This window comes from Solanum verrucosum, unplaced genomic scaffold (assembly GCF_900185275.1).
Source record: "Solanum verrucosum unplaced genomic scaffold, falcon-dt-bn FXZP01000009.1, whole genome shotgun sequence".
Classification (NCBI taxonomy): domain Eukaryota; kingdom Viridiplantae; phylum Streptophyta; class Magnoliopsida; order Solanales; family Solanaceae; genus Solanum; species Solanum verrucosum.
The window spans coordinates 398,618-408,947 of NW_026020231.1; the positions used below are offsets into that span (position 1 = coordinate 398,618).

Below are 10,330 nucleotides of genomic sequence, written 5' to 3' on the forward strand. Positions count from 1 at the left end.
TGACAAGGAAGATTGTTATTTCATTCCAAATTTCCAATGACGGCATCCACGCATTCTCACTGACATTTGTACTTGTAATTAAGGGGTCTAGCTAGGTAGACAAAAAAGAATAAAGTTCTATTTGTACTTCGAAGATACTTCTTCAACAAAAAAGGATTGGGTTTATTATAAGCAACTTTCATATACAGCAAACATAAAAATCATATTTGTATGTTATAGTTAGTTTACATAATTGCGCTTCATAGCAAATTTTATGTTTGCTATGGAGCTTTTGATTTGTATAATTCGCTAGATACATCCAATTTATATACAAATTGTTTAGTTTTGTATAAATTCATTTCTACAATTGTATAATTTATATATAAAATGTTTGCTGTAATTTGTATATGTACATGTTCTTTGTATAAGTGTATATGTGAAATCCATATGCAAATATCTCTCTCGCTTTATACAACACAAATTATACATTGTAATTTGTATAAAGCGAGAAAAAGAGAAAGACAAAAGAGAACTGGGCAGGAGAAGAGCTGTATTTGTATAATTATAAGTGTATAAGACGAAAATATATGTATTTATATTTGTATATACACTTTTATCTCTTTTTATACAAACACAAACGCATTTTATACATTTGTATACCGAATGACTAATTGTATACCGAAAATGACTAATTGTATATCGAACCAGATGGAGAAAAAATAGAATGTTTGCTGTGAATTACAAATAAAATGAGGACAAATTACTAAAATACACAACACTTCTTTACCTATTATCAATATTTCCCTACTATTTTAATAAAATACAAAAATCCCTTATTTCCCCAAAATTCAACTAAACCGATACTTTATTTGTTTGAAGCAAAATCAAATCTTTCCCATTCCCTAAATTTCGCCCCCAATCTCTCCCATTACAATTTCAGTTATCAATTTCAAAAAAATTTGAATTTGAAAAGAATCCTATCACTGTTAAATCGGATTCAGAGTTCTAACTAGGGTTTTTCATCTTCTTCATTGTAATTTCCGCCATTTTTTTTTCTTTTATTTTGTATCAATCGTTTTATCTTCCATTATGCATCTAACATCTAAATAATCTCTAATGTTTTCTTCAGAAGATCCGAACAATAACGATTTCAGTTCTAAAAGGTTGGCTATTCCGATAACCATGACAAGTTCAAGTTCTAGCAAGAAAAAATCGAAGAAGAAAGTACATGCAACTACTTCAAAAGTTTCGAAAATCCTCCAAAAAAGGGGTAGAAAGGTTGCCCCACCCATTGTTCGACCAACATTACCAAATGTAAGCATACATTTTTCCTAATTTTTATCATATATCTTACCCCTGTTTTTCCTAAAAATGTGATGATAATTAATTTTTTTATTTTTTTATTAAGTATCATCTGTGAATCGTGATTGTTTGTAGGTCAGATTTTGGTCACTGTATATTATTGTATATAAGAAAATTGCTTAATTCAACAATTTTGCATGTTGTTTGATTTTTGTACTGTGAATCATAGTTAATGATAAGTCTCCATTGAATTATACAATATGATTGATTTTGTGTACATATTATGTCTTCTTGTTTTTTAGTATCATATACTTTTTTATGATACATAAAAATCATTTATGTAATTGCAGAATGTCAGTTATGTAATTAAACATATTCCAATGAACTGCTTAAAGTTTGGTCCTACCTACAACTCCAATTTTATTGAAGATTTAGTACTGTCAATAAAGGACCAAGGTATTGAGTTATTCAAGGATACCATATTTGCCCCATACCTTAATATCCCTAAATGCAACTATCAAGGTCAGATTACCAAGTGTTTATATCTGTTAGAGATTGAGCAGGGCAATTTAGCTAATGAAATTCACATTCGTCATGCCAAAGGGAATGTCTTGATATTTAGTATCACAGATTTTGCAATTATTACTGGTTTGAGATGTAAAGGAAATGTCAAAGATTTTAATTATCCAGCTTCAAAAACCAGTAGGCTTGTGCAAAGATATTTTCCTAGTCCAAATTATAATGTGAATAAAGGTCGCCTGGTAGATCGTTTTATGCAAGGTGGTTGGGACAACAATGATGATGCCCTTCAGATGGCTATCTTGTTTTTCATTCACACATTTTTGTATTCCCAACTTGGGGATGCACCAATTCCTATTGAAGATTTCTTCATGGTAGAAGATGGTAGCTATGAAGAGTACCCGTGGGGACAAGTGGCTTTTACAAAGTTAATGAAATCTTTTAGACAAGAGTATACACCCACCAAAAAAATGTATCGTTTGAATGGACTCCCATACGCATTGAATGTCTGGATATATGAATGTGCGTCTGTACTAAATAACGAGATAGCCGTTAAAGAAGGAAACGGTATACCAAGGATGTGCAATTGGCAAGTTGTTGCTCCAAAGCCCAAATTTGAGATGTTCATGGATACCATATTTACTGAGGTATTAACTACATAACAACATTTTTACTTCACTTTTTTAAGTATGCGATACACTATTAATTTGATTTTAATGTTGTTTTACTATTTGTTTGTATAGATTGACTGTTCTAACATACAACCAACTCCTGAGGAAATCAGATCACTTGATTTACCGGATAACAACCATGTACCTTCAAATCGACCAGATTCACCAATTGTTAATAACGAGGAGGTGCAACCGGAGGAGGTTCCTGGTTTTGAAGACTTCTCATCAAAACCTCCGGATCAATTCTTGAGGAGATCAACTCGAGTACCTAGCTCAGGATCTACCCCACCCCGCAAAAGAATAAAGGTTGTACATCCACATAAATATAGTTTGTCCCACCTCACACAACCACATGAGCAACCAAAACAGTCATTTCAATCTCCGAGTTCAGAAACAAAACAAGCTGATAATGTATCTGGTGTTCCTCATAATACATTCTCTGGAAAAACAACTTTTGACAGTGCAGGAATGGAGGATCTGAAGATGTACATGAAGGGTTATGTAAGTAAACATTAGATTTAAACAATTGTTTATTCATTATTAAATCCATTTTATATGCTTAATTTAAGTACAGGTTGACAACAAATTTGGAGCTCTTGAAAATAAAATTGGAGCACTTGAGGAGTTAATAAAAAGCAATCAGTCTGAATTGCTGAAAGCGTTTGGCGCGAAAGATAACAAAACTGAAAAGGTTGTATTTTGATTTTTTGTTTTCCTTCTCAATTTTATGGTATACTGATTATTTGGATGATGAAGGATATTGGAGGCGTTTCATCGTCACACATGATGGATGATTCTGTAGAGAAAGGTGGTGTTGATTCACAACCCAAGTCTGATAAATTCGATCAACAAACCATTTCACCCATACAAATGGATTTTGCAACTGATTATGATGTTGTTAAACCTGCTGTGGATGTTGAAAAAGAAAAGGTTTCTGATCACAATGTTCAAAAGGTGTGTAATTATATCATGGTTAATAGTTGATAATTTAATTTATCATGTGTTTCAATCCCTTAAATTTATTTAAGAATATATCATGGTTAATGGTTGATACTTTAATTTATGAAATATATGTTGCTAATTTGTGTATCACTGACTGTACTTTACACTTTACACATTAATAATGTATATGATAATGTACTTCCCAACTTTATGGTATATTGATTTTGCAACTGTTGATGATGTCGATGAACCTGCTGTGTAGGTTGGAAAAGAAAAGGTTTATGAAGACACTGCTAAAAAGGTGTGTATGTATCTGATACTTAATTTATTTAAACATGTATTATTATGTTTTTAATCCTTTAAATAGTTTAAGAATATATCATGGTTAATGGTTGATACTTTAATTTATGAAATATATGTTGCTAATTTGTGTATCACTTACTGTACTTTACACTTTACACATTAATAATGTATATGATAATGTACTTTCCAACTTTATGGTATATTGATTTTGCAACTGTTAATGATGTCGATGAACCTGCTGTGGAGGTTGGAAAAGAAAAGGTTTCTGAAGACACTGTTCAAAAGGTGTGTATGTATCTGATACTTAATTTATTAATGTATATGATACTATATCCATATTTTTTGTATCATGCACATTAATATTCTAACATTGTCAGAAACTTTATTTTGTATTATACTTTAATTGTTTTAACTTGCACATATAAATGTACAAACACAGAAGTATGATACATCCATTAAGGAACAAGTAATGCAACATTCAAGTGTGCTTCAACCCACAACACTCTATAATGATCCTTCGGTAAATGTGATTATTCATGATAAGAAAGTAGTAAGTAAAAAGTGTTTTTATTATTATACATTAATTATTTTTGAAAAAAAAACATAATAGTATCTGATATTTTCTTTATTAGGATGATGGTGCAGATACAATTCAACAAGAATTCGGAAAACATGCTTCAAATTCAGCAGTTGTAAATACATCGGTATGGTTGTAATTTGTTACTGGAAAATGCAAACAGTTCCCTGATGTGGCATTATTTTTTTTTATGAAAATTGTAATATTTTTGTTATTTACTTGACATCATATAGGATTCTACCACATCGGCCTCCATTTCGTCTGGAACCGAATTAGCTGTAGATGCACTTGTATATGGACTTCCAAACCAGCCAATTAATGTCAAACCTCTGAGTGTACTCCATCTAACCGAAGGTGATGATTTTCTATCTGACAGCCAGATACCCACCCAACTTCCAGGAGATGAGCATGCACCGAATACAAATACAAAAACTCCAGCTCCTCGTAACAGAATGCCTTCAAAGGTTTTGCAGTCTCCTTATGTGAATTCTTTTGGATCAAGTGATAAGGGCAAGGAGAAAATAGACGATGACATCCGCCCATACACTCCATTTGAAGATTGTCGTATCACATATCAACTCTCGTCAGGTTTAATGCAAGAGTTCTTAGAGTGGATACAAAAGGGACTCCTCAGAACACATGCGAAGAAGTAAGTTTTTCTTATTAATGTATCTTTATAATAATTTTTAAAATTAATATTATATTCATTTCGACTTTAATCATTCTTATAGAAAACCATTTGAGGACAAATATAGAGGCAAATCTGCTCTATTTGGTTTTGACCATATGGATTTTGTTGTCGCATGTCCTGCTGACAAGAACTGGTTTTATACTATGTCATATCCAATGAAATGCTGGACTGATCAGGTACGTTAAACATTCAAATTATGTATATGATACAAATGTAACATGTTTAATTTAAAATAAAGTATCAGATTATTGATTTGTTTTTCTTTTTCTTCTATTTATCATTTATGTTTCAGATTGTGCTGATTATATAATTAATTTTTCTTTATTTTACAGCACATAGATGTAATTTTTTACTATCTACGTAAGAAGTCAAAATTAAGAAGCATGGATCAGTACTTATACACTACGGTCAACTGTTTGTTCAAGTCATATATCGACATTGTATACAAGAGGTATCATTGCTCTCCTGCAGATGATACTTTTAGTACACAGGAACATATTGATCGTGGTGTTACGGTATCTGCTTATGAAAGGTCTATCAAAGACATCATAAGTGGGTTTTCGATCCCAGCTGCTTTACCATGGCATCTAGTAGATGAGGTTTATATTCCGGTTAATTGTGGCGAAGATTTTCATTGGGTGTTGGCTGTGGTTGTTTTAAAGGAAAGGTTAATACGAGTGTATGACTCGTCTATGGTATCAAGGAAAAAAGTTTATGCAAAAGAGATAAAGAAGTTGTCTGTAATGCTTCCAAACTATCTTCATGATAGTGGGTTCTTTGATAAAATGGGAAGAACTGATTGGGCATCAATGGAGGCGTACAAAGACAAGGAAACTGGTGAACTGTTGGGTCCACAACATTCGTTTGAGGTGGAATATGTTCAAGACATTATGCAACAACAAAGTGATAGCCTGTTAGTATTGTAAAATAATTTGTTTACTTACATATTGAATTCACTTTTTTAATGTATCTACTTTTTGTTTGCAGTGATTGTGGAATGTATGTAGCTGCTTTTGCTGAATATTTGAGCGATGAAATCAGCATTCCATCTATAAGTTTTCGGAGTGACTATCTTCGCAATAGATATGCTACACTCTTATGGAAGTATGGTATGGACAAGTTCAAGGCGGGATATGTTAGCGATAACGATGATCCTACAAGGCCGAAGAGTTTCTACACTATACCAGCAGAATGTGGACTGATTAATATAGAATAGTTATGTTTTAGTATTGTGTTGAAGATACAATTAATTAGTATTTTGTAATATTCCTTCCCTTTCCAACACTGTTTTTCTAAGTATTTATTAATTTGAAGACTGTTTTGGTCAAAAAATGTATTCCAATTTTAATTATTTTTCCAATTTATGTATCTTATACACCAATACTGCCGCTACAATATAACTATCATATACATAATATATGATACTATATATTCCATAATTGGGTCCACAACTTATTTTCAATTTATTTAGTATCTATTAAAACATGTGGTAGCCTTGATGCAAATCACAAATTATGATAACATATTATTTTCAGATACACAATACCCATTCAATTATTATGTATATGATACACAATTACTATCAAATAATATGTTACAATTGGTACAAAAACAATTAAGTTTCAATATATTTAGTATCATTTAACATGTTGAATCTTGTAACATTACTTTAAATATAAAAAAAATCAACAAATTTTTATATAAAGATATAAAGGTAATATCCTATTGTGTATCAGATACAAAATATCCAAACAATTATTACTTATATGATACACAATTTATCTAAAATATATTTTGAACTAGAACGTATATGATACTAAATAAAACATCACATAACTTAGTTGTTAGATACAATCTGCTATGCACTAGGTATAAAACAGCTTATCACAATATATTTTAGTATCAAACAACTGTTTGCCTCTTGTAACATTTAGATAAAGTTAAAATCATACCAAATGATAATATCATATTAGCATATTCAAAATATCCAGAACCTTAGTACACATGAAGCAGGAAAATCCTTAAAATTAATATTCAAGAATTTTTTGGAAAGAAAGTACATGTTCTTATATTGTGACCTTCTTGTCCACAACGTCCACAACAATTCGTTTTTGTGCTTAGCTTTTCGTCAGGATTTTTCTTCCTCTTTTTTCTTGGTCTACCAGGCATTTTTTTGTATCTTGGTGGCAAGACGACTTCGTTCAAAACACATTCCGGAGCTGTCCAATCATTTTTGTCTGGCATTGGTTCCATTGGAACTGCATAAGTATTTGCTAATGCATCATGTTTATAGTAATCAGAGCAGTAGGGGTGTACATCTTTAATATTCTTCTTCTTCAAAACGGCCATTGCGTGCGCACAAGGTATCTCGTCATGTTGAAATCTACCACATGAACATGTTTTTCTCTCAAGACAAACAATGTATCTTATCCCACTTTCATACACTGAAAAAATAAACTCAGAAGATGCAACAACCTGCAATTGTTTACAAATTATAGATATATCACATGTTTTTTCATTTGGTATACACAACAATATAATTAGAAGTAAAGTTAGATACATAATACTTGTAAGATAAATATGTACCTTCATTGTTGCACATTTTGAAGCGTTTATAATCAATATTTCTTCAAATCTCCTCCCTAATGTTTCCTTTGTATAAGATGCTATTTCTCCATTTTTGCAATTTCAAGAACCAAATAGAATTCTAGCTTCTTCCAGAAAGTCTATAACAGGTAGTTGTCGTGCATCAACAAGGCAACCATTGATACATTCAGCTATATTTGAAGTCATCATTCTTCCACGGTTCACTGTTGCATGAGACCTAGACCACCTCTCATACCCAGCATCTTGAAGATACTCCTTTACTCTGCCATCTATTTTTTCCAATTTAGCCATCAATTTTTCAAAATCCTCTTTTCTATAAGCCTTTGCCATTGAATAAAACAGATCACTTAGTATGGACCTGCTTCTCCTAAAGTTTGAACAAACATTTTTCCAGAGGTGCCATATGCATGCAAAATGAGGAACATTTGGAAAAACAATACTTACACCCTTCTTTATGCTTTCATTTCTGTCAGATACAACACACATTTTATCTCTCTCACCAAATGCATTTTTAAACTGTTGAAAGAACCATATCATGAACAATCATTTTCCGTATCAACAATTCCATAAGCTAAAGGCAATATGCAACCTAACATAGAAACACAAAACATTAATTTCCAAAACTCAAACCCTCTCATCATTGGCCTTAATGTTATAAAGTTATTTAGTATCATATACGTTCTAGTTCAAAATATATTTAATGATATGAAGTTATTTAGTATCATATATGTTCTAGTTCAAAATTATTCTAGATATTGCAGAATATTAAAGTTACTTCAAAAAATAAATAAATTCATAAACAACATAATATACCTGCCCCATCGAGCGTACTTGCCGATACAAATGTCCCTCGGTAAGCTCCGCTAAGATGTGAAGCATCAACAACAACAACAGGCCTACAGAATTCAAACCCTCTCATCATTGGCCTTAATGATATGAATAGATACATAAACTCATTTTTTTCTGACTTGTGCATCCTTATATGTGAATTTGGATACACAGTTTCCAGCATATATATGTATCTTGGCAGCTGTTTATATCCATCAGCAGGCTTTCCCCTGATCATTTCCAATGCTCGCTCTTTAGACCTCCATGCTTGCTGATAAGAAATTTCAACTCCATAGAGTGCCCTAATATCAGTAATTATATCGTTGGGAGTATGTTTCCTTTTATGATTCCCCAATATTGGAGCTGTCACACCACTAACAAACCCAATAGTAGCTTGTACCTTACTTAATACCCTATCCCTCAATGGACATCTATGTTCACTATTAAAGTATCTAACTTTGAATATGTCTGAATTTTTCCTAACAGAGGCCTTCAATTTCCAACAACAATCATCTGAATAACATACTAATACGTAGCTGCAATTACACCATATATATTTGTTACTTGATCAGATTTAATGTACTAATACATAAATAAAAACAGTACACATTCAATCATGTTCAGATGCAAATTTGATACCCAATTCAAAATTCACTAAATATGATAATTTATTGTATCCATTGCTCACAATTTTCAAAGTAATCATTTCTCAGCTACCATTCTAAATGTATACATAAATAACCATAAGCAATTCAAAACGAACATGATACGTAACACCTACGACGGCACGTAACACATGTTATCAGTGTCATGGTAAACATTTTAACAAACACTATAAAAAAAAATGAAGAAAATTATCAGATAATTTTATCACATACCTTTTGTTATCAGATCTTTTAACCTTAAAATTGAAGCTATTCTTTATTTTGTATTTTTCCATTACAGCCTTTAGAGTTGCCTTATCCTTGTACATTTGTTTCACTTCAACAACAGAAATATTTGTATCTGATATATAATTCTTCACCTCCATTTCTGGTATGTAATATGAATCACCAATTTTTGATTCAACAATGGTTAGAGCCTTTGCGTCGCTTTTTCCACCCTCAACACACACGATTGCACCTATTGTTGCATCGAAATTTTGTATCTCTTCATCACTTTTATCAGAGGTATCAATGCATAGAGGATACATACCGAATCCCACCTCATGTTTCTTAATTTCTATGTACAATTTCACCCCCATATCATTCCGAATACACAATGGAGACGAATTTCCTTCAACAACGTATCTGACCTCAATGTTTTTTTTGAATTCATCTATACCCAATTCAGCTTTAATGGCTGAAATAAGATTCACAAACGAAATATTTTCACAAACCACTATACCATCACTTATGTATCGTTCGTATCTAACATCGCTTTCCCATGATCCAGAATGCCTTAACAAGATCGAAATATTCATGTCGAATCTTCACAAAATAGCGTTCCAAATTTGAGAGAGATAAATCTTTTATTGTTTTTTCGAAAAACAGGGAGAACGTTAGAGGATTAAAAAAAGTAAAAAATAAGCGTGATTTGAAATTAAAAAAAAATATTCAGTTAGACGATTATGAGCTAATGATTGGTTGAAGGAAGAAACGTAACCGTGATTTGTGGGAGACAATTATAATTTCAGTTTTTAATCCCTTTTTTAACGCCTTAAACTGATAACAATAACTTACTAATTTAAGTATCAGCACGTTAGAAATTAAAGTATCAACGCTCCTTTATTAAGTATCCGGAAAACACTAAATAAGGGATTTTTGGTAATTAATGAAAGAGTAGGGAAAGGAAGTAATTTCTTTCCTATACTATGTCATTTGCCTAATTTTTACATAAAATAAACTATGACTATAACATTTAATTTGAATT

The 10,330-nt window shown here is 31.6% G+C and overlaps 2 protein-coding genes and 1 pseudogene across 2 annotated transcripts; 1 reads left to right on the forward strand and 2 right to left on the reverse strand.

Moving 5' to 3' along the window:
• The first annotated feature begins 1,161 nt into the window (after positions 1-1,161).
• LOC125832076 (uncharacterized) lies at positions 1,162-6,200 on the forward strand. The gene is made up of 13 exons (XM_049511212.1): positions 1,162-1,293; positions 1,632-2,447; positions 2,544-2,972; positions 3,046-3,162; positions 3,228-3,425; positions 3,676-3,714; positions 3,963-4,001; positions 4,156-4,266; positions 4,349-4,420; positions 4,527-4,942; positions 5,025-5,160; positions 5,317-5,897; positions 5,972-6,200. Exons 1-13 carry the CDS (start codon positions 1,162-1,164, stop codon positions 6,198-6,200), a joined length of 3,315 nt encoding a protein of 1,104 aa, XP_049367169.1.
• An 818-nt stretch (positions 6,201-7,018) lies between these two features.
• Positions 7,019-7,921, reverse strand: LOC125832103 (uncharacterized; annotated as a pseudogene).
• A 203-nt stretch (positions 7,922-8,124) lies between these two features.
• Positions 8,125-9,881, reverse strand: LOC125832180 (uncharacterized). The gene is made up of 3 exons (XM_049511328.1): positions 9,298-9,881; positions 8,405-8,955; positions 8,125-8,180 (listed from the first exon to the last, which is right to left on the reverse strand). The coding sequence occupies exons 1-3, from the start codon at positions 9,879-9,881 to the stop codon at positions 8,125-8,127; spliced, it is 1,191 nt and encodes a 396-aa protein (XP_049367285.1).
• Positions 9,882-10,330: the final 449 nt, after the last annotated feature.

Bases quoted from the DNA above. Each gene is read 5' to 3' on its own strand.
- LOC125832076 (XM_049511212.1), top strand. From the start codon at position 1,162: ATGACAAGTTCAAGTTCTAGCAAGAAAAAATCGAAGAAGAAAGTACAT. The intron at 4,267-4,348 runs GTAAGTAAAAAG...TTTCTTTATTAG, and splicing joins TTATTCATGATAAGAAAGTA to GATGATGGTGCAGATACAAT. The intron at 5,161-5,316 runs GTACGTTAAACA...TTTATTTTACAG, and splicing joins TGAAATGCTGGACTGATCAG to CACATAGATGTAATTTTTTA.
- LOC125832180 (XM_049511328.1), bottom strand. From the start codon at position 9,881: ATGAATATTTCGATCTTGTTAAGGCATTCTGGATCATGGGAAAGCGAT. The intron at 8,956-9,297 runs GTATGTGATAAA...GTGTAATTGCAG, and splicing joins AAAAGATCTGATAACAAAAG to CTACGTATTAGTATGTTATT. The intron at 8,181-8,404 runs GTATATTATGTT...TTTCTATGTTAG, and splicing joins AAGTACGCTCGATGGGGCAG to GTTGCATATTGCCTTTAGCT.